Genomic DNA, 23,879 nt, shown 5'->3' on the forward strand with positions numbered 1-23,879 from the left:
CGCAAGCTCAGTAGCGGCAATTGAAGCCTCTTCCATATCCCTCTTCTCCCATCCTCTGCCCACTGTTGGAGAAAGTTTGCAAAGGAAAGGAGAGATGTTGTGTCAGTCTGTTAAGAGGATGACGCAGGTGGAGGCGGGGGGAGTTTGCTTCATTCGGAAAGGTTTTAGAATATGCTGCAGAGCTGGCAAGAGGCAGGGCAAGCCCCGTATCCCAGTACGCTTTAAATGCTGAAAGCATGCACATTATAATTACAGATTAAATACTAGGTAGAAAGGTTTAGGGTTGCATGCGACGCTAGTCATTCTTAGACCTGTTAAATCGGTGCACATTCAATGGGTCTACTCTAAATAGATGTCAGTTGGCTTGAAATGATATTGGCATTGAAATACTACAACAACAACCGTAGTATGAATGAACGCAGCATTTTCTTGGCCTTGTCTCTGACTGGCCCAGTTGCTGTTGTGTTTTTTTTTTTTTTTTTTTGCGTTCCAGACAAATGCAATAGCCACGTGCCAGTATGCATCTGAACATACCCACAGGCATGAATCCAGTCTTGTGTTGGATCGCAGCCACTATTTTGTCCTACTGCGACAATAAATAAAGGCACAGGGAGCAGATGCTGGCAATGAACAATTTTTGGCAATAGTCGAGGAAACAAACATTTTTGACTGTCAAGTCTGTCCACTGTTGCTGCTCCCAGCACTGAAGAAACTGTGGTACTGGGACTAGTTGGAAAAGATGTTTAAAAGAAAGATAAAAACCTATCCCTGGATGCCACGACAGCAGCAAGGACTATGTCAGCCCAGAATTGGAAAACAAAAGTAATACCAACTATTACTGAATGGCAGGTCAAAATGATTAATTATGCGGAACTGGCTAGAATATCGGGGAGAATAAAAGATCAGGATGAACAAAAGTTTTTTGAAAATTGGAGTAAATACTTGGATTATATAAGAGACAACTGTATATCTTTAAAGACACTGGCAGGATTTGATTAACTTCAACAGCTTATGATCAAATAGATAAATGTATAAAATACGTGACATAAAGAAAATATATGGTACTTACCGAAGGGGAGGAAGGCAGTCCAAAGCTCAATAGAGCTAATGTTATGTATGAGATGTTTTAATACAATGAATGTATTGGAATGTATGTCTGATGAAAACTAATAAAAATTTCCACTTTCCATATGAAAATGAAACCATATGAACAGGTTAAAGAACATGTATATGACTGGTTGCATTATTTTCAAATAAATGAAATGTTTAGGAAAGACAGTAAAGAATGTGGCTATGCTGACAAGGATTCCAAATTTCAGATTGAAATTATAGATAACGATGATAAAATTCTACCCAAAATCTATAAGCTGTTGTTAGAATGGAATTTAAAGGATGAAGAAGTTAAGTCGGTAATGATTCACTGGGCCAGAGACTTTGGCTATAACATACAATTTGAGGACTGGGAAAAACTATGGAAGGAAAGTTTAAAATTTACTGCATGTATGACATTAAATTTACTTTTAATGTATGACATTAAAAGAAAATGTTATGAAAATGTTTTACAGATGGTATATAACACCGGTAAAATTAGCGAAAATGTATAAGACATGTAATAAGTGTTGGAAATGTAAAGATAAAGAAGGTTCTTTTTATCATATGTGGTGGGAATGTAAAAAAGTGAAAGACTTCTGGGGAAAGATATATAATGAATTGAAGAAGGTTTTAAAATATACATTTATAAAGAAACCAGAGGTCTTTCTGTTAGGAATATTAGGAAATGAGATAAAAAGAAAGGACTGTAATTTTTTTCAATATGCAGTGACAGCCGCAAGAGTGTTACTGGCCCAAAAATGGAAACAACAAGAAATTCCGACAGTGGAAGAATGGAGAATGAAGCTGTTAGACTATGCGGAGTTGGACAAATTGACAGGGAAGATTAGATATTTAAGAGACCAAAAGTTCATCGAGGAGTGGGGGAAATTTGTGGAATATCTGGAAAATATAAGTGAGGGACAGATAACGCTAGAGGGATTTAAAGAAGCACTGTGAAAAATTGAGAAGTATTGTCTAAAGGGAATAGAAAGAAAGATATAAATAATGTCAATATAAATCTAAGGAATGCGTAATTTAAATAATGACTATGGATGATTTACGGAAAAGCTGAAGGAAGTCCAGAAAAGGAATAATTTGTGAAAAATTCGATGTGAAATTAATATGTGTTTTTGTTGTAAACTAATAAAAAATTATTTTAAAAAAATAAAAAAGAAAACTAATAAAAATTTATGTTGAAAAAAAAGAAGGAAAAAAAGAAATTGTGACACATGGCTACAATCCTGTTCATGTTTACTCATAAGTAAGTTCCAGTAAGTTCAACGGAACAGTTCAGAAGCCGTATGTGTCTGAAAAACAGTTGCTGGAAAAACTGCAGAAGCTGAAAGTGCAGTTGCACCCGGGTCCTGCTTCCCACACGGACGTAGCTGGCCACTGAGTACAGGATTGGGAACAGCTGTGACGTCACATGAGACCCTTTTAACTATAGATGCTACATAATAACCCAGAAACCTCAGCATGCCAATCTTGCGCTCCACGTTCCTTCTGGGTCAATTGATTGGTTCTTCTATCCATCCCATGATCTCAGCTTCCAAGATGTAGTGTATAAAGTTCTTCTGTGACTTGATCATGTGATGAGCGGCTGGTCTTTATCTAGGATGTCGCTCCTCTGCTGCTGTCATTAGCAGAGCCTCTCACTCTTCCTGCCCTCCTCCGACGAAAGATCAGCTCAACTCCAGCAATGCAGAACCAGGGGTCTCAAAGAACGATCCGAACAACCTCTCCTCCGAGGACAGTGACCTTCTCCAGGATAACTACATTTAGTGCTTCCCATAGGCTGGCCTGGTAACTTGCTTCCAATGATTTGGTGGTTTCTGACAGGGGATACATCTGGGATGCACAGCTGTTGGCTGGAGGATTGGTACCCAGTGGCTGGAAAAAATGGGACTTTGGGGGATTTAAAAACTTTTGAAAACTGCAGGTTGATGCTTTTAATATCTAATGCATCTAGGAAATAGAAATGCTTTCCCCACATTCACTGCTGTGGCAGTGAAATCTTGCTATTCTTGTTGCTGTGCTGCACCGTTAATGGAAGTGCACTTTGCAGGGTAGCATAAGCCAAAGAGAGAGGGGAGCTCTCTGCCCCAAGGAATTTACCATCTAGGCTGAAAAAGTGTGGGAGTCAAGCAACAGTGTAAGAGAAGAAAACTGGAAGAAGGGAGGAATGAAAGAGGCATGGGTAACAAGGCAAGGGTTGGGGTGAGAGACTGTAAACTGCTGGTTTTTGGTGTTGCTCAGAAACATTTCCATTTCTTAAATATACCTTGCACTAGCCTCTTTCCTCCAGCTTGTGAAATTAAATCTTTGGAACATAATAATTCGTGCACAAAGTTTCACCCAATGCTCACACAATTGCTGGAGCATGGGGATGAATGTAGCCCCTTCTGTGCAGAATGTGTGTACAGTAATGAGTCTGAGTCCATCTGTGCAGCCTTGGCTGGATGTTAGGAAAGCTACCCATAAGCCACCTGTGCCTGTCCAGTGCTCACTTGGGAAAGGAAGCATATGCAAAGCAAGTTGATGGTGTATTAAAAAGCCGGGGGCGGGGGGAGGGGAGCTGGCTGGGAATGTTTGAAAGCAAAGAGAGGTGTGAGCCTTGTTAGTGGCTGGGATTGGGTTTGCACTGTCTTAACACTGGAGCACTAATGCTCAGCATCTTGAATTCACTGAAGAAATGGGAGGGTTTGGGGAATGGGACCAGAGGGGAGGGAATCTTTCAGCTAGAAATGTAAATTCCCAGAGGTACGAAGAACCAGTCACTTCCAAATTATGTGCCACTGAAAGGTCATTCTGGTGAATATCAGGCTCCTTAAAGGTTTGTTATGAGAGAGAAGCACAGCTGTCCTGTTGGGTGCTAGTGCCAAGTGAGGGAATGCTGCTTTTGTGCACCCCTTGTTTGAGTGGGACCCATCCGGAACAACAGATGCAAAAAATAAACCAGAAATAGGACTAGCAGCTTGGGTTGCACAGTGTCAGCTGGCTCCCAAGCTTGCTGCTCGCTCACCAATGACACATTATTTTTCTTTCTAGCAAGATGCTGAGCGACGCAGAGAATATGAAGCTGTTTGGGCCGTGCAGTCAGATGCATGGACACAATTATAAAGGTGAGGTGGCCTGAATAACTTTGCGGGTGATCCTGCTTATTTTTAACACCACCATGGGGTGGAGGGTAGAGCAGCTGTTGAAAATTTATTTGGGGGTTTCCACCTGAATTTTCTCTTGACAATTCGAGCCTCCTGGTAGTCCTGCAATTCTCTCCATCTGTTGCACAGATACATAGTGGAACAGCAGAGGCTGGATATATATGTCTGTTACATGGCTTGAATACACAGTCAATCCCCATAAGGTTCCTCATGCCAATAAATGGCCAGGGATAGAATCACAGAGCCTAGGATTTGAATAAGAGTAGAGGACCTCCAAATTGAATGGTGGGAGCCTAAACACAACTGAGAGGTGGTGGAACAAGAGGTTGAGTGCTTTGGAATCACTCTTGGAAGGTGAATCAGGGGTGAACAATGGGGCCAGGTGGATTAAAATGGAAATAGCACCAGGTGCCAGTGCATTAAGATGTGTTTGCAAAGGTGGGTTGGAATAAGTCAGGATCAAGGTAACCAGGAGGAACTTGGTAAGATGGAGAATTTTCAGAGTTAATTAATAGCCTGGAAGCAAAACGGACGTCTGTTGTTTCAACCACCATTGCATCCATTCACCATTCAAGGGATGTATGTGTTAGCTGCTGTATCAACTTAATTTTCTTTGTTCAGCTTTGTGCAAGTTCACATTTTGACAGGTTTGCCTTGAGATTCCAACACTGTCCCCATTCCAGAACAAGCAATAAAGGAGGATCTGCAGACATTGCTGGTCTTGGAGAGTTAATTGTTTCCTTCTTCTCTTCTAGTTGTGGTAACTGTCCAAGGAAAAGTAAGTAAAACCATGGGTGGCGTAGGGAAGAAACCATGAGTAGCTAGGTGTGACTGGCAGACTCAAGAGGTGTTTTGGCTCATTTGTTCTTCCATGAACATCATTCATTCCACTACAACCTGCTCATCACTGAATTATCATGAAAAATGGAGAATGCCAAAATTATATTTGACCAACAGGCTGGTATTATTCTACAGTACACGTGATGAGAGCTTAACTTACCAGTTTCCAGAAGGTCTTCATTATGTGGTTTGAAGGAAAGCACATAAGCTTATAGGGACGTGAGTGGCGCTGTGGTCTAAACCATAGAGCCTAGGGCTTGCTGATCAGAAGGTCGGCGGTTCTTATCCCTGTGATGGGGTGAGCTCCCATTGCTTGGTCCCTGCTCCTGCCAACCTAGCAGTTCGAAAGCACATCAAAGTGCAAGTAGATAAATAGGTACCGCTCTGGCAGGAAGGTAAACGTGTGCTGCTCTGGTTTCGCCAGAAGCAGCTTAGTCACGCTGGCCACATGACCCGGAAGCTGTACGCCAGCTCCCTTGGCCAGTAAAGCGAGATGAGCGCCGCAACCCCAGAATCATCTGCAACTGGACCTAACAGTCAGGGGTCCCTTTACCTTTACATATGCTTATGCATACAGAGACAATATTCATATTTACGTTTGCATGAAGACAATGTAATGCACATTTAAAAAGGCAACCCTAGAAATAATTATTGCCATGAAATATAATTACTAAGAGTATTAAAGGCTTGTGATTCAGGAGCCCATGAATGTGCATAATCCTAACATTAAATTGACAGAACTTTGGAGGGGAAAGGCATTAGGGTTCTGCTGTTGGTTAGTTGGCTTGTGTTAAGGGTTGTATTTATGATATTGTGAGCTGCTAAGTTGCCTAGAACATCTGTCTAGTTGGTGGGTTGCAGCCTCACCTAATGCGGATTGCAGCAGCAACACCTACAACCATACAAATATATGGTATAAAAAATGTGGGCTTCCAAATGCACGTTTGGGCTAATGATGGATCCCTGGTCTGAAAATGCTAACGTCTACTGAACTAGTCTGCTGGCGTGCTCTGGTCCATGGGGTCACAAAGAGTCGGACACAACTAAATGACTAAACTACTACCACTATAACAACAACAGAGCTAGAAGCTTTTTTCGCATAGACACCAGGTATATCTAAATTTATTATTTTGATTAACCACCAAGAAGTTCTCCTATGTGATCCAGACTGAATAGGCAGCTCCCAATTCATTTTGGAGCTTGCAAGGTCGATTGTACCCAATGGACCTTTTTTCCACCCCACTATTAGCTATTATATTGCTAACCTGTAACCGTAAAAGCCAAGTCTCTAACTCTGAGTGGTGTTGCCACGTTAGCCCATTGCTGCAGCTTTGGTGACACCTCAAAGGCAAGCAGCTTTATTGTGGCATAAGCTTCCACCTGCAAAGCCCACATCGTCAGATCATAGAGATTGCGGACCGTGCTTTAAAAAAAATGTTGCAGGTTGCACACCCATGTCATGAGGCAGCCATGATAAACTAGACACAAAGTTCTGGGTCGTTGGGAGTGCCATGCAGAAGGCTCTGAGACTAATTGCAATAGACTTCATGCCCACACCCTCTAGCGGGGGGAGTGGGTCGCCACTAACCTCTGGGTCATGCCTGTGTATATTTGACTTTAGTGTGCTGGCCAGCTCCCAGACTTTCCTTTCCTAGATGGCTGTAGAAATTCTCCAGCGGCCATCAGGAATTCAAAGAGTAAATTGTATTCCCACAAAATCACCTGTCCATAGATTGCTGAGATGCCCACTGATCTTCTTTCTAGATTGATCCCACTTCTGGGATGGTGATAAATCTGGAGGATTTGAAAGCATTCATGAAGGTAAAGATGCTGGATTGTGCCTGGGAGATTCTCGGCTGAAACTGTAAACACAAAGGGGAGGGCAATGGTTCTCTAGCCCAAATCTGCTCAGCACTTCCCAGCTTTCCAACTCTCATAAGGTTGATGACTGCTGTTTATTAGAAAAAGACCTTGCGTAACCCAGCTTTCATTCTGAGAGCGCAAGCGGTCAATCACAAAGTCTGTTCAAGGACTTGCAAACCAACAGCTGGCATGTCTGTTTGAAATGCAAACTAAAACCTTTGGCAATTTCAGTCAGCCTAGTGAGCCATCTATTTTTATTTTGCCTTGCGGGGAAGAAAAGAGGGAAGGACATTGCAGAAATGAGTATATACTGTACTAAGAATGTCGGAAGAAAACTATTCAATCAGATGAAAGGTTCCATCTGTTTTAGCAATTCTTGTTTCCCAGAGTGGCTCGACCAAATGTCCCAATGGGAAACCTGTAAGTAGGACATGAGGATAATAGCCTTTTTAGCTCATGTTCCCAAGCATGTTGCCTCTGAACCTGAAGGTAGCCATAATAACTAGTAGCTTTAAAAGCATCCCAATCTAGGGACCATCATCGTATCTTGTTGTAATGAATTTCATGTTAACTCAGGGAAATGTTTGGCCTACCAGACATGGCTGTACTACAATTTCCATCAGCCCCAGGGTTCATAGGAGTTGCAGTTCAGCCACACCTGGAGAGCCAAAGGTTCCCCACCCCCGAGTTAACTCATATGTGCATAAGGGAAATAACAATTATTTTAACAATCCTGCTATGCCAAAAAGTAAAACTGATTAATCAAAACATTGCTATTGGTTTGCTTGCTTTTCAAAGTACCAAGGAATAGGTTCAGCAAAAAAACTCTTCTGTGATACAGGGCCTTGCATATAATTTGGTGCTGAACGTAAAGTTCAGCATTCTAAGACCCAGTTTTTTAAAAAATAAATAAATGCTGGTTCCTATCCTTCATGGCCCTATTAGGCTTGAATATATTTGGTGAACTCTCCAAAGTTAAAGCAGGGGGGGGGGAGAGATTGGGGGTAACATTTTCTCCCACTGATGATAAGAATTTGATACTCTATACATAGCTTTTTGCCCTGTAGCAAAAATAAAAGCAGAATTCCTCGCACACTGCCCAAAGCCAGCATGGTGTAGTGGTTCAGAGCGGTGGACTCGTAATCTGGTGAAGCGGGTTCGCTTCCCCGCTCCTCCACATGCAGCTGCTGGGTGACCTTGGGCCAGTCACACTTCTCTGAAGTCTCTCAGCCTCCCTCACCTCACAGAGTATTTGTTGTGGGGGAGGAAGGGAAAGGAGATTGTTAGCCGCTTTGAGACTCTTTAAGGGGAGTGAAAGGCGGGATATCAAGTCCAAACTCCTCTTCTTCAAAGCAAGTACTCATATTCATATAGGCTTATATGAATATCCCTATAGGCACATTCATATAGTACGTTCAAACTGAAGAATTAAATTATACTTGGTGTAAGATTTTGGCTTGTCTTGGTGCAGAATTCTTCAACAGAGTTCTGTGGAAACTAAATGAATTTATAATAGTTAACTGCTCTTTGCTACTCACTTCGTATCCTTTGCCTTATCTTGCTTAGTATCCTTTTCTGCTCGTCCCCAGGAAGCCATCACAAAGCCTCTTGACAAAAAGGATCTTGACCGAGATGTCTCCTACTTTACCAACATTGTAAGGTAAGAAACCAGGATGATGCTCACGATAATGATAGTCATATACCTTACCCACTGTCAGTAGTGGACCACGGGGTCTCAAATTTCAGCAGCACCCTGTGCAACACCAAAATTTGGTGCCCTCCCCCAGCCTTTGCCTTCCATTCTACAACCTCGTTGCAGTGCCCCCCAAGGCTCTGCACCTAGTGTGATCTCTGTGAGGTTCCTGGGAGGGTTATAACAATTTAAAATTCGCTATTAAAAAGAGTTAAAACAAATCACAGGAATAGTTCAACAGTGTTCAATTTTTGTCCAGCTATCACATCCTCAGCAAACCACTCGCCACTTTCTCTTGTGTTCTCTAAGTCGCATGCAAGAAAGATGCAGACAAGCCTAATGCCCTGATTCTGTCTCTGTCAAATCTCCAGCACAACCGAGAATCTCGCTGTATTCATCTGGGAGAACCTCCAAAAGCACTTGCCTGCAACGGCTCTTCATAAAATAAAACTCTACAATACAGATGAGAGCAGCGTTGTCTATAGGGGAGAAATGCCAGCTTCATCGACTGCCGTGAACGCCTGCAAAATGCCCCCCACAGATGACCGAAGAAAGCTTTGTAGCAGTCCTAAGAATATGTAACTGTTGGTCACGATTGCAACCTTCCTGCCATGTGCTCCATTTGTGGGCTTGGGGAAAATCCACTGATCCTTCACAGGTTACAAAGTCTGAACCCATAGGCGTGTCCAGCACTTGTATGTATCCATGCGCACAATGCCAAGGGGTTTAGAATCTTTGGCTAGAGTTATGATGTGCATCCATTATGAGTGCATTTTCCTCTAGCCCAATGCCCACAAGAGGTTCGTATACAAAAGTAATAAAGAAATTTTTATTCATGATATGGAATGAAAGTGACAGAATATATAAATGCTGCTTCAGACAGCAAAATTTCAATTTAAGCAGCCAGCAAACCCTACAGTACATAGACACCTTGATTTAAAGAGTGAAAGAATCCCTAACTATTCTCAAAAGCCTACAGAAAGTGAGTGGAAAGTGACAATTTTGCCACTGAACCCCATGCTAATAGCAAGTCAAGGAATGAAGAGGGAAAAGTATACCTGTCCTTAAGGGCAAAACATATGATGGTTCCTTAAAGAGTGTGACTAGGTTCGTTATTGGACCTTGAAGCGCTAACAAACCATTGAGAAGATAAGGTTTTTGTATTAATTTTAGCCAGTACAATCTAATGAAAACGGGAAGCAGGCTTTGAGAGGAGCAATTTCTATAACTCCAATAGTTTGATTGTCATGTTGTTTCTTCCCAAAATTTCCTAACCCTATTTCCCATTTTGTTTATTCTGCTTAATTAAAAGTTGAAAAATCCTAGTGAGCAATGACTAAACTGGTTCTCCTTCTTTGCTTCCTTGTTAACATGGCACTTTGCCTGGTAGCAAGCATTCTTTAGCGGGAGATGTTGATTAGATTTTACCGGTAACTAGATTACATGTACTGATCTTTATTCAAGGTATTAGGAGCTCAGGAGTCTTCCAGGGCATGTTTGAGGTAAGATCGGTACCAGGGTCAAGAAAGTTCAGAATGGGGATCCCCTTATGCCAACCTTTTTACTTGTGCCATGATCTTCAGAAATAAACCATAGAAAAAGTTCAGAATGACACACACACACACACACACACACACACACACTGCAGACTCTGTTTTTGAGCCTTCTTGATTTTAATTTGTTTTAGTCTAGTTTTTTGCTGTTTTAAACTTCTGTCAGGGCTCTTTTACCTTTACATTTTTTATGTTTTAAATTATGGTTGCAAGTCTTTGGTGACAATTTTATTGTTTTATCTTTTTGTTGACTGCTTTGAGGTTTATCTACATCAAGCAGTATATAAATTTTATTAAATAAATCAATAAATAGACAGACGAATGGTGTGACTCAATATAAGGCAGTTTCCTAGGTTCCTGGTGCTCTTCCCAGATGTTTTGGACTACAGCTCAATTCTGGGTGGGGTGGGGCTGATGGTTGTTGTACTCCAAAACATTTTTTGGATACTAATGTGGTGAAGGTTGACCTAATGAATGAAAGCAACATCTCCAGACATGGAGGCGGTCTTCTGGTTCTTAGTATGCTGCACCTGGGAAGAAGAAGACCTCATTTCCACCTGTCAGCTCCTGCAGGTGAAACGTTGTGTTACCAAAAAACAAAACACGAATCCCTAACAGAATCAGGGCATCCCTTTCTCTGTTTCTCTCCTCTGTCTGTTTCTCTCTCCACCCCTTCGTTTTCAGCAGCCAACTTCTCCAAAAGAGTACAAAGCACATTAAAACATTGCTGTTATCATTGAAAAGATTTGAAAATATGCAGAATATGTCCAAAGCGCTTTAATTGCATTTAGATAAGTAAATCTCAATATAGATAATACAAAAATAAAGGCTAAACAATTAGAATTGTCCAAAAGGTTAGATTTGAAGTTGATATTGCTTGAGTGCCTCCTTTAAAAAAAACTCGGATTTATGGTCAATGTTTTCCTTTCATTGGCAACAGCTCTCACACTCATTAACCTATTTCCTTTTGAACATCTCTGTGGATCAGAATAGTCCCGAGAACTCCTCTAGAAGGCCTGTTTATTGAGCTGATTTGCTGGCGCAAAGCTTACTTAAGAAGTTAGTCTATGGTGTGGTCTTTGCAGAGTATTCTTTCAAATCTGTGGCAAGGTTACGCAGCAATGAGCATTCATCCTGATTTGCTGGTGGGATCTTCCCGTTAATAATTTGTTAATCCCACAATTTTCCAATGCATTTCCCTGTACCTTTCCAAACTTTAAAAGGTCAGTTTTTTAGTGGTTTTTTTCTGTACCAAGGAAAGGGCTGTAGATCAATGGTGGGACACCTGCTTTGCATGCAGAAGGTGCCAGGTTCAATCACCATCATCTCTTGGTGGAGCTGAAGCCCTGGAGAGCCACCATTGGGTCAGTGCAGATAATACTGAGCTACATAGCAATGGTTTGACTTGGTATAAGACAGATTCCTGTGTTTAATCCGCCTTAATTCTGCAAACCTAAATTCACAGATGCACTTCAATCCCTCCCTCAAATAGTGACAGCCTGTTGGTACCCCTAGACAGGTTAAGATTAAGTATGTTGTCAAAGGTTTTAAGCTCAGAGCATTGTAGAGCAGACTCTTTCTCCTCCGCATCCTGCTATGCGACCACTGGCTAATCTCTATTGACCTGGAACAAAGATGCCATGAAAACCATAGGGGAACTGGACAGGGACTTCTGCCCGGCCCAGTTCAGTAAAATTCTCAGCATCCAGAATGAGCAGGAAGGTGCCTTGATTCTGAAACAAGAATGATGGTCAAAGTCAAACAACAATACTGAAAATGCAGTATTATCTTCCTCCCACCAATGCACCCTCTCACAATACTCTTTTCAATTAAATTAGAAAGGTAAAACACAGAGAGGCTGTACAGGGTGCTTCCACATGGCAGTTTACTGTGGACTCAGCACTGTCCATGCATGCAAGTTTTGCACAGGACCCTCCCAATGCCATCCTCATCAAAATTCCATTTGAGATCCTCACTTGCCCCAAATTTGAACCAGACCTTGCCCGGGTTATTTCACTTATCGGATATTCCACAGAAATGGTAAATCCAGATTAAATGGGAGAAAACTATACGGGATTGGCATTTTGATGAGGAGGACGTCACATGGAAGCTACGCAAAGGTTGCATGCAGGAACAGCACCAAATCCACACACTGAACTGTTGTGTGGAAGCACCCACAAAGTTCTTGCATTTCAAAGCAGAACACAGGATCCTTCTGTACACACCAGGGTTCACTAGAGATCATTGTTATTGTTGTTATTTATTATATATTGTATTTTCCTGGTCCTAAAATTAATGTTCAGACAGTGGCCATTTATATAGGCAATGAAGACCAAATTACCTGCTTGGCTGTGAGCACAACGGACAGAATAATCCCACGATCTTCTGCAGGAGAGTTAGGTTCTGGCACAAACACTGGCTCAGAAGGATACATTCCATCCTGTCGCCAAATCTTGCAGGCAAAAACAAGGGGACAAAACAGGCTCCTTATTGTGGGTTTTAAGAGCCGGCTCTCACCCACCCTGAAATTAATTGTGTTTCATCCTTTTACCTTCATCTCCTTGGTCTTTATGTCAGTCTTAATCAGTGAGTCACCAACCATATGCCCAAAGCCACAGCCATAGAAGTAACGATATTTCTTCGTATTGTAATAAGAATAGTTAATCTGGGGGAATTCAAGACCGCCTGCTTCCTTGAGGTTCTCATTATGTAGACTTTCATATGTGCACCAGATCTGGAAAAGGAATCAACATATTATAGGTACATTGGCAGTTGCCTTATACCGTACTAGGTAAGCCTGTTTCTCCATCTAGCCAGTGAGAGCCAGTGTGGTGTAGTAGTTAAGAGCGGTAGTCTCGTAATCTGGGGAACCGGGTTCGCGTCTCCGCTCCTCCACACGCAGCTGCTGGGTGACCTTGGGCCAGTCACACTTCTTTGAAGTCTCTCAGCCCCACTCACCTCACAGAGTGTTTGTTGTGGGGGAGGAAGGGCAAGGAGAATGTTAGCCGCTTTGAGACTTCTTAAAGGGAGTGAAAGGCGGGATATCAAATCCAAACTCTTCTTCTTCTAGCCCAGTATTGTCTTCTCTGGCTGGCAGTAGCTCTTTAGGGCACCAGGCAGTGGTCTTTCCCATGACCTTCTACCTGATTCTTTGGAAATGTCAGTTCCTATATTCACATGCTTGCTAAATTGGAGCCCAGTGTTTACATTTTCTTTTGGCAAGGAGCAACTTGGCGGCTACAGCACGTAGGAGCAAAAGGGATGTTGGTGGGCAATACCATCATGTGGAGAGTGAGTTCAGCACAATATGGAAATGTCAGGCATAAACGGTAGCCCCTATAGCATCCCTTTGTACAGAGAGTACGTACCTTCCCGTTGGACTCTTTCGTGGCCGTTGCCGATGTGTAGGACAAGGGGCTGAGATTCTGTCCCACAGCTGCACTGGGATCCACAGTGATGGGCAGAACAAAGCGTCGTGGATACGGCCTCGCCACTGAATTGTAGGCCTGCCAAGGAGACAGGATGTCATTGCAAGAGGAAGAACAGGTCCCTTTTGCAGGCCTGGTATGGAGATAGGGAGCAAGAACCAACCAGTAGAGAAATAGAATTCCTTGGCCTCCCAGTTTGGGCTCCTTCTTGGGATAAATTTGTTTCAGTTCTGATTTTTATGCAAACCTGCACATTCTAAAATTAAATGCAAACCAAAATATAGCTACCCTTTGATATTTGCACTTCTCTGAATTTTATGCTGCAAATAACCAAATAACCAAATGGATTTAAAGATCATGAAATGTTAAAGTGCACCATTGGTGATTCAAAGCTTCTTTCTTCTGGAAGCTGGAGATTTCAACCGCTTGGATGACTAGCTGTCAAATGCAGCTACACATGCTTTGGGCACAGAATGGCATTATATCCAATGCCAGTCCAAATCAGAGTAGACCCATTGAAGTTAATGGACATGACTGTAAGTTCATTAATTTTATGTAGGACTAGCACTGAAGACGACCCACTGGACTGAAATGCTGCACTCCTGACCGCAACCCCACACCCACAACAACAGCACAGCTGTACTTACCATAGTTAATTATGCACTAAACTCCACCTTCACAGCATGTAGTGAGTGGGAAAGGGAATCTTGCTCCAGGAAAAGACATAGCTGAATGCAGCAGGAGCTGTACCTAGGCATTCCTTGCCACTGATGCCATCTGCCTACAACAGGCTGCTTACACAATTCCTGAATATAAGAACCACCCACCAACAGTGCCTCCATCTTGCCAGGATTCAGCTTCAGCTTACTGGCCTCCACGACTGCCTCCAAACATTGGCTTTACCTGATCCAGAGCCTCGCCTGCCTTATGGAGGTTTTGCAGCCGGTAAACATCAAGAGCCCCTCCATCATCTTGACAGCATAGGTCAAGGACGATGCATCCTTGATCTTCAAAGGCATTGATTTGATGGAAAAACAAGAGAGGCTCACTGCAGTACTGTCCGGGCAACACCTGTGCAAGGAACACAAGACATGCCAGTGATGGCGTCTCAGGCCCTCAGTGACACCTAGAGAACATTCCACAAAGCATCCCCTCTGAAAATCTTAAGTTATATATTTCAGCATTGCTGGAAAGGATTTTAATATAGGGGCAAAAGTAGGAAGTCTGCCAGCCAGCTTCTACTTCATAGCCCTCTGCTGCTACAGGAGGTGGCTAAAGTATCGCACTTCACAAAGAGTGAGGAGGCAGGGTTGGGGGGCAATAGTTAGCAATGTCATGAGATGGTGCCTTATACAGTGGTACCTCAGGTTACATACTTAATTCGTTCCAGAGGTCCGTTCTTAACCTGAAACTGTTCTTAGCCTGAAGCACCACTTTAGTTAATGGGGCCTCCTGCTGCTGCTGTGCCACCAGAGCACGATTTCTGTTCTCATCCTGAAGCAAAGTTCTTAACCTGAAGCACTATTTCTGGGTTAGTGGAGTCTGTAACCTGAAGCGTATGTAACCTGAAGCGTATGTAACCTGAGGTACCACTGTATACCTGAAAACCTCAACAGCCAGATAGCTACGTATGAGGAATCTGATATTTCAAGCTTCCCCGCCCATGGTGGATGATTGCAGAGTTTGTCCAACATGCAAAATTTGTACCAGATGTGCAGGTTTTGGCGCTCCGGCAAGAATCTGGTTATGAGAAAGTGACATGGCTATCAACTGAATTCATGTTGTTACAACAGAGGCAGATTGCAGAAGCCTTGCAGGAGTTTGAGAATATATCATCCAGGAAGGTGAATCTTTAGTTCCATCTAGTGCAGCTTTCTACTTCCCCCCAGTTGATAGCCAGAGGCCTCTCAAATCTCATAAGCAGGGCTTGAATGCAAGGAGATCTTTCCCAGTTGTTTATTCCCAGAAGCTAGTATTCAGGGGTACATTATGAAGAAGTGAAATTCTTCAGGGGTAGGGAACTTCCAGCCTATGGGCTGTATGTGGCCCTCCACATTACTCTATCAACCCCCAGGCCATGGACTCCCTGGCCCATCACTGCATCTTCCTTGAGTGCTTCTGCCAGGCTGAAATGTGGCCTTGGATAAGTATGCCTTGTGCATTTGCCCATGAGGGCAGATGGTTCCCCAAGCTGCAGAATGTTCCTCACCCCTTATATACTTGCAGCTGCATTGTGAGTGAGTGACATGAGCTCATTCCTTCAAAACTCAAGAAGTCAGCAGACTTGGCTGCTGGGCAGTTTTTCAGTAGGTAAACCTATTGTAGCAAAAGCTAGGCACTGCCCAGAAAAGAAAAACAGGTCATGAGGCAGTGAACCCAGAAGACGTACCTGCCCAGTGAGCTTGTTGACTACATGGAAGCGGGTACTGTGCTCAGGCTCCCAGCTGATCGCTTCCAAAAAGGATTTCCCAAGAACCTTGGCTGTGATGAACTTCCAGAGGTTCATTTTGAGTGGCTGCTCAATAAAGATCACATAGTTTTCACTCATTCCTACAAACAGGAGACAACAAGGCTCAGGACAAACTCTTCCAACAACACTTCTAAGCCCCTGCTGCTTTGCTTTCCATCATGGCCACGTCTAACCTTCCTCCTGCTATCTTGACCTTTCCTTGCCGAAGGAGTTTCAAATTGCACCCAGTGCAACCTGGCCTGCTCCAAATGATCTTGGACTACAGATCCCATTAGCCACAGCCAGCGTGTGGCGTTGTAATCCAAAAGCACCAGGTTGGGGAAGGCTTCAATATGTATAGCTTTGAATAAAATATATTTAATCAGAGTATTAATTGCACTATTTCTATAGCACATCTCACTATACCGCTTGTGATTTGTGCTCAGTAGTCTGCTAAAAAAAAAAAAAAAGAATACCCAAAGTGATCAGTATATTCCTGCAGCTATTAAAAGTTTTTAATAATAGGATAAAAAGGTAAAGGGACCCCTGACCATTAGGTCCAGTCATGGCCAACTCTGGGGTTGCGGCGCTCATCTCGCTTTATTGGCCGAGGAAGCCGGCGTACAGCTTCCAGGTCATGTGGCCAGCATGACTAAGCCGCTTCTGGCGAACCAGAGCAGCGCACGGAAACGCCGTTTACCTTATCTACTTGCACTTTGACGTGCTTTCGAACTGCTAGGTGGGCAGGAGCTAGGACTGAGCAACCACCCGCATCCCAATAATAGGATAACCTCCCCATTTCTTTATGGAGCTGCTTTTTGGATTAGAGGAGTGCGGTCTAGTTAAATATTGTCCAAATTAAATTCCTACAGATCCCAAGATGTGTTCCTAATGCAGCTGCACTTTTGGCGTGCTTTTGGAAACAGGACAGTGCTCTTCTGAAATAAGAGCATGGTTGCCAACCTTAAACCTTTGGCTTAAGAACTTTTTTTTAATGGAAACGGGACTGTTAGCACATTTACCTGGGAGCACCTTTTGCAGTGCTTAGACAAAGCTTGTTGTCCTCCAAGCTGTCTGTGTTAGGCTCTCACCCTTCCTCCTCCTCCATATGGGACATGACAGGAGGTAGAATCTGTAGAGCATGTCCTATTTTATAATTTCAGTGCTGGAGTCTGGCAGCATACGATTGGCCCTTTAGTAACCAAATCTCCAGGAAGGTCAGTAAAATTATAAGTTAAATAAGTTAAATATCCCATGGAAGATAAAAACCCAAGGGTATCCCTATCCTGATGGTGGCTAAATTGCTATTAATATCAGTGAGAACAATAGGATTCCTCAACATCTGAAACTGGAAGGACTATCTCCAGGGACCAGTCCAAGATAACTGTAGCTCTAACTGGTAAACTTTATGTTACACTTTGGAATCTGTTGTGCTCTGAGATTCCGGTGCACTTCTCTTCTTTTCAGTCTATTGGCTGTGTTAAAGTGATTTGATGAATTTCTATTCCAACCCACTGACTAGGCTTTCATTTCGTCTGGCTTTGACTCAGAGATGTTCCATCCTTGCAACATCGACTATGGGTACATCTGCTCCACTTAAAAAGAGGGCTGGCAACTCTCACCAAAGCTGTGGTAATAGGAAGGTTTCATCTTATCCTCTGGCTCAATAGAACACAGCACTTTTGCACCCTGCAGGCTAGAGTCATCGGAGCCCGACGTCTGTGGGGGGACACAGATGATGTTATAGTTGGAGCCTGGAAGAGAGAAAATGCAATTACTATTTTTTATGATTATTAGCTGCCCATCTGACTGGGTTGCCCCAGCCATCCTGGGTGGCTCCCAGTAGTCGTTGTAGTAGTTATTATGATTATGATTTATTACTTATACCCCGCCCATCTGGCCAGGCCTCCCTAGCCACATTGGGTGGCTTCCAACAGAATATTAAAAGCACAATAAAACATCAGCCATTAAAACCTTCATTATACAAGGCTGCCTTAAGATGTCTTCTAAAAGCCAGATAGTTGTTTATTTCCTTGACATCTGATGGGAGGGCGTTCCACAGGGTGGGCACCACTACCGAGAAGTCCCTCTGCCTGGTTCCCTGTAACCTCACTTCTCACAGGGAGGGAACCACCAGAAGGCCCTCGGCGCTGGACCTCAGTGTCCGGGCTGGACAATGGGGATGGAAACACTTCTTGAAGGATACAGGGCTGAGGCCACTTAGGACTTTAACGGTCAGCACCAGCACTTTGAATTGTGCTCAGAACATGACCCGGCCAGCAGTCCAGCTACAGATGGAACTAGACATTGGCTCCATAATTGTTGATGTGGGGTTTTGGAAGAAATGCATGACTCAAGGCATTGTGATTCATAAGCCTCCATGTTTCCAGTTGAGAATAAGGCCATGCACACTCCATGCCACTGATTTGGATTTAATATAAGAGGGTGGAAGACACAACCTCCAACACATGGTTGTGAAATGATAAGCACATAAAGGTTCTGGGCCAGTTCTTGTCTTATTCATGTGACAGAAGCCTCTTATTCATGTCCAAGGGCCACAGGCAGTGTTAGGAACACCAGTGATCTAACCAGAAAGCGCTTGCCAAACTCCCATGCTTTCCATGACATTACAGCAGCTTTCCTTTTTCTTATATAATTAATTTTTATTAGTTTTTCAATACAATTGTACAATTTTATCCAGATTTTAACTGATTTTAACAAAGTACTCTTTTTGGTCTTTCTTCTGGTAATCATCCATATTTGCCCTTCAATACGCATTCCTTTAATTGCATTGCCATTAGTCTTCCCTCCCTTTTCTATTTTCTTTCAACAATACCTCTTAAACTTTTACAGTGCTTCTTGAAACCCCACTAGCGTTGTTTGCACCTCACATATATTTTTCAGATAATCTACAAATTTCCCCCAATCCTCGATGAACTTTTGGTTTCGGGCATATCTTATTTTCCCAGTCAGTTTGTCCACTTCCACATCATCAGTCAATTTCATTCTCCATTCTTGGATCTAACCAGAAAGCGCTTGCCAAACTCCCATGCTTTCCATGACATTACAGCAGCTTTCCTGAACTGGGGGCCCTTCAGATGTTGACTGCAACAGACATGCTGGAGTTGTAGTCCAAAATCCCTTGAAGGCACCAGGTTGAGGAAGGCTGCATTAGAGACTGCAACCACTTCTCTCCCCATCCCTTTCTCCCTTTTGCATGACAAAGATGTCTGCAAACGTGGCGTGAAGGCTGGCAACATCAACCCGGCCACATGTGGGAATCCCTTGCAGACGACCGCAGTGCCTGGAGGCAGGCAGTCAAGTCGTGTATCCATAGCAATGACCAGAGGAGAAATGACCTCTGGGAGAAGAGAGAAGCAGAGAGAAGAAACGCCATGGTGCATCTGCAGCAACACAACCGGACGCCTCCATCTGCCCCGGCTGCAACGAAACATGTCTCTCCTATATTGGTCTCTACAGCCACAGCAGGCACTGCAACCATCCAGCAGCTTGACCTCATTCCCAAAGGCACACTCCTCCATTGTTTCCCAACACAGACGGATGCCAACCATGTATTTTTACATTGTAATCCTGAGGAGCCAGCAAGGACTGTTGTTGTTTTTATGAATTTGTAAACTGCCCTGGGAGCAGTTCTGGCTGAAGGACAGAGTAGAAATGCTTTGGATAAATAAATTATTTTGAATAAAAGCAGAAGAGAAGAGAAAATATAATGATCATCTTCCCTGACCACCGCCACCACCCATCTTCAGCAAATCAAAAGCCCCTTGCCTTTGTCTGCTACCAGATGCACTGGAAAAGGTATTGCTCTCTGACAGTTCCAAACAGAAATCGATTAGACAATTGGCAGTGCGGTCCGACAGAGTGACCAGGCAGACATATAAAGAGCAAGCTGCATCTGCTGCAATTTCTGCATCTAAAACCTTTGTTTATGAAGTGTCCGTCTTGGCAAAAGTAATGCTTGAACAATAATGCAGCAGACATCTGATCCCCCCAAACTGGTGCTCTGAACAAAAGTGAAATATGAGCTGCAGGAAAGAATGCAAAACTAGTTCTGCAGACTTCTACATTGTTTTCCAAGTCTGCCCCAAATGTTTTATTATATAATGACAGGAGCCTGGCACCTTTCCCTGCTATTCACATGTCCTGACACAGAAGCGAACAGAAGCAAGTGAACAAAGCAACAAAACTGAAAGTTCAGCAAATTCACAAAATTGCTGGGAGTAATTGGAGCAAGTTGGCTGCCTAAACTTCAACAACGCAGGGTGCTGAAAATTTCTTTCAGGGCTCTCCTCCTGCAGCACTTCTCTTCACTGCAAGCTCCAAATATTTCAGTTTAGTGCATTCTCTCTGCACTTCGCACTCAACTGACTTCACCATCGCTGCCCCGAACACAGCGACAAGTAGGCTGCAATCACCACCGAAGGCAATAGGAATATGCTTTGCACCATTTCATTTCAATACACACAGCCATATACAGTGCAGAATCAGTTACAGGACTGGAAAAATCAACAGATAAATTCCTGCCAGCTAGTTGTCAAGCTGTTTTGTGCGTTTTAATCAGAGCTGTGAGAAAGTGGAGTGAGGAATCTTTCATCAAAGTAAGATTATAAGGAGAGGGGATCTGCCAATGTTTGCCTTGAATGTTGCTATTGCCTGTCTCTTAGCAGCCCTTATCCAAGAGTCACAAGTGTGATATATTTTTCATCAGGGGAGCTAACATCTTACTGAAGATGAGCAAATATTTTGATGCACAAAGGGCAATATTGCCGTGATTACGTGCGTCAGAAAAATAAATTAATGATGTTGCCATGAGGGTGGTCTTTACATATTACGTTTTTATAAACGTGTCCCCCCCCCAAAAAAAAGAGAGTAGCTGTGTTAGCTACTGTTGCAGAAAAAACAATAATTAATGTGGGAAAAGGCTTTTCCTGAAGCGTGGAACAGTCATTTTAGGGGATATTAATTATGGGATATCTGTAAAATGTGTTTCATTCTTTTTTTAGAGTTTGTTTTGTTGTACACTGCTTTGATGGCCTCAGGCTATAAAGTGGTCTATAAATCTGTAAAGAAAATATACCAGAGGCAGTGCATGCAATCCAGGGATTCTAACTCTGTCTCTAACTTGTGGAGCAAGCTTCTGGTATCTTTGGAAGTTGCAGGAGAAGCTCTCCCATAGACCACAGTGACCTACTGGGTATATACTTTATAAGAAATAAGGCAGCCTCTCAGGGAATCTGGTCCTGAGCTGTATATATTAGTACCAACACTTTGAACCTGGGCCAGTAGTGAATGGAGCTCCACATCCAGTCCATCCCTAGCATAGAAACATCACAATCTCATACAAATGTCGTGATTCTCCTAAAAGTCAGCCTCATCTGATCCATACAATCTCACCATGTTTTCCATACGAGTTGCCCATGTTATACGCTGTCCCGTCCGGGTCATAGTGTGGGTGGGCAGTTGCTCCATTCACTGCAATGTACTTTGTCCAATCCACCTGCAAATGCAAATATGTATATATATTTTCCCTTTCAGGGTCTAGGTGGAAGCGATTCATTTATAAATATTTCTCCAGCCCTGGTATAAGCTAGACAACATCGTCCTCTGCCTTTTCAACTAGTTGTGAATGGCACTCATTGGCTACCTCTGCTAATCAGATTTCAGTAAACAGACCCTTTTGACTTCTTCGCAGACGCATTCGTCAGAGTGCGCATGCTACAGTTTCATACACACATGCAGAAGATTGGGGTGGGAAAGAGTTGGTAATCTGCTGGGTTAGAGAATGGACTCTACCATTTCAAGGGGAGGGTTCATTTCTGGATGGTCCTTTTTCTTCTTCTTCAAAATAGCCATGCCAATAGAAAACTTGAACAGTGGGGGGGGGGGGATTGTGCTAGAAACTGCCTTTGCTAACCTGATACTCTCCAAATGTTTTGGACCCCCATCCAATGAGAGCTGCAGTACAAACGACCTGAGGGGAAATGGCTGCACTAGAAGGTTTCTACCTGTGGGCTACCTTTCTACTTTCATTGAGTTTGGAGGGAAATATTAAAAAATGGGATCTCTCACCTGCAACTGAAGCATTCTACCACTCCAGGTTCCCATCTCTGCCACATCTGCAGACCAGACCAGGTCTGAGTCTCAAAACAGCAAGTCTCGTCCAAGGTGACCTACCCTTCAATATGGCTTATTTACAGAGACTTAACCAACACCTGGGATGCAGGCGGCACTGTGGGTTAAACCACAGAGCCTAGGACTGGCTGATCAAAAGGTTGGCAGTTTGAATCCCCGCGACTGGGTGAGCTCCCGTTGCTCGGTCCCTGCTCCTGCCAACCTAGCAGTTCGAAAGCATGTCAAAGTACAAGTAGATAAATAGGTACCGCTCCGGCGGGAAGGTAAACGGCGTTTCCGTGCGCTGCTCTGGTTTGCCAGAAGCGGCTTAGTCATGCTGGCCACATGACCCGGAAGCTGTACGCCGGCTCCCTCGGCCAATAAAGCGAGATGAGCGCCGCAACCCCAGAGTCAGTCACGACTGGACCTAGTGGTCAGGAGTCCCTTTACCTTTGACTAACACCTATGAACCTTTAATCTCACCCTGCAAGTGCTGTGATCCAGCTTCCTCCTCCTGTGACCTTAACTCTATTCCTCTATTCCTTCACCTTCTAAGAGCATCAGGTAGCCGTCCTGGATTCCTGGGAGACCCCAGAGAGCCGCTCTCAGTCAGACTGAACCATACTGGGCTTGATAGACAAACAGTCTGACCTGATTCAGGTTCCTTTACCTTCTCCTTTGTTTCAAGGGTTTCCGGATCGACCTTACGCATTAAGTTGGTTTCTGTGCTGACGTAATAGTCGCCTTTGTAGACCACGTAATTCACATTGCAGTTGTCCGTCATTTCTGGAACAAAAACCCCAGGTTGGTTTGTGGGTGTGCTACAAAACACTTGGGATCATTGGAGTTGCATGGACGCTTTTAAACCGATATTGAGTGCCAGAAACTAACAGTAGCAGCAGAGAAAACATGTTCTTCTCTTTATTTTCAACTTTCTTGGGCACATGAAACTAACCACAATTACTTTGAATTTCTGCTTAACCCTCAAGAAAGAAGGGCTTTTTCGCTGGACAGGTTTAATTCAAATCCATCAAACCTCCTTTGGGGAAGGTTCTCAGGCAGGGTGGAAGGAGAAAGAACTTGCCCATGTGAAGACCACCTGGTGGAAACCCTTACACATATGGTTCTTAATTGTAAACTATATGCTGATCTCCGTCAGCAATTTCTAGATCAACTCTGCATCCCCCCCAAAAAATCAGAGTTTGATGTCATACATTTTCTATTACTGGGGAATGATCAAGAGCTCACCAAGTTAGTGGCTAAATATCTCTATGTGGTTTTTTTGTCGTCAAAATACACTGCAGACGTCTTATCTCCCTGGAGACCTAGACATGTGACGATATACTGCTCTGCCTCCTTTTTTTTTTAGCAAATGTTTTGTGCCACTGGGGAAGTGGTAATTCTGTATTGATTTGCTTTGGATGTTTGGATGTGATGCCAATAAAAGGTTTGATGATGGTGGCGGTGGCTTTTAAGCCAGTGGTTTTCAACCAGTGTGCCGTGGCACCCTGGGGTGCCTTGAATGATGGTCAGGGGTGCCCATGGGCAACAGTGGCCTCTGCCCCTCTTTCCTTCCCTCCCTCCTGTGATGCCCTCTTGCGTCTCTGCCTCCCAAAGGCTTGCACAGCTGTTTATTGCCTCAGCCCTGGCTATAAGCTCTGCAGGTGA

General features: G+C 43.5%; 2 protein-coding genes across 5 annotated transcripts in view; one reads left to right on the forward strand and one right to left on the reverse strand.

The window, feature by feature from the left end:
• The first annotated feature begins 2,590 nt into the window (after nt 1-2,590).
• On the forward strand, nt 2,591-9,488 carry LOC309357680 (6-pyruvoyl tetrahydrobiopterin synthase-like). 2 transcript variants are annotated; one of them, XM_081890064.1, is made up of 6 exons: nt 2,625-2,895; nt 4,141-4,214; nt 5,009-5,031; nt 6,858-6,914; nt 8,546-8,616; nt 9,021-9,488. In XM_081890064.1, the coding sequence occupies exons 1-6, from the start codon at nt 2,792-2,794 to the stop codon at nt 9,229-9,231; spliced, it is 540 nt and encodes a 179-aa protein (XP_081746190.1). In that variant the 5' UTR covers nt 2,625-2,791; the 3' UTR covers nt 9,232-9,488. The 2 variants fall into 2 exon arrangements, with proteins under 2 accessions (XP_081746191.1, XP_081746190.1); XM_081890065.1 differs by lacking the exon at nt 6,858-6,914 and having other exon boundaries at nt 2,591-2,895.
• A 1,476-nt stretch (nt 9,489-10,964) lies between these two features.
• Nucleotides 10,965-23,879, reverse strand: part of BCO2 (beta-carotene oxygenase 2) — a 64,924-nt gene continuing 52,009 nt past the window's right edge. For all 3 annotated transcript variants that reach the window (XM_081889875.1, XM_081889877.1, XM_081889876.1), the window contains 9 exons: nt 22,882-22,997; nt 21,495-21,597; nt 17,702-17,833; nt 16,020-16,180; nt 14,534-14,701; nt 13,571-13,708; nt 12,754-12,936; nt 12,544-12,654; nt 10,965-11,935 (listed from right to left, as the gene is read on the reverse strand). In XM_081889875.1, coding sequence (XP_081746001.1) covers nt 11,819-11,935; nt 12,544-12,654; nt 12,754-12,936; nt 13,571-13,708; nt 14,534-14,701; nt 16,020-16,180; nt 17,702-17,833; nt 21,495-21,597; nt 22,882-22,997 — 1,229 coding nt within the window. In that variant the 3' untranslated portion in view covers nt 10,965-11,818. The remainder of the gene's footprint in view (nt 11,936-12,543; nt 12,655-12,753; nt 12,937-13,570; nt 13,709-14,533; nt 14,702-16,019; nt 16,181-17,701; nt 17,834-21,494; nt 21,598-22,881; nt 22,998-23,879) is intronic.

This window comes from Podarcis melisellensis, assembly GCF_964234715.1.
Source record: "Podarcis melisellensis genome assembly, chromosome: 15".
Taxonomy (NCBI): domain Eukaryota; kingdom Metazoa; phylum Chordata; class Lepidosauria; order Squamata; family Lacertidae; genus Podarcis; species Podarcis melisellensis.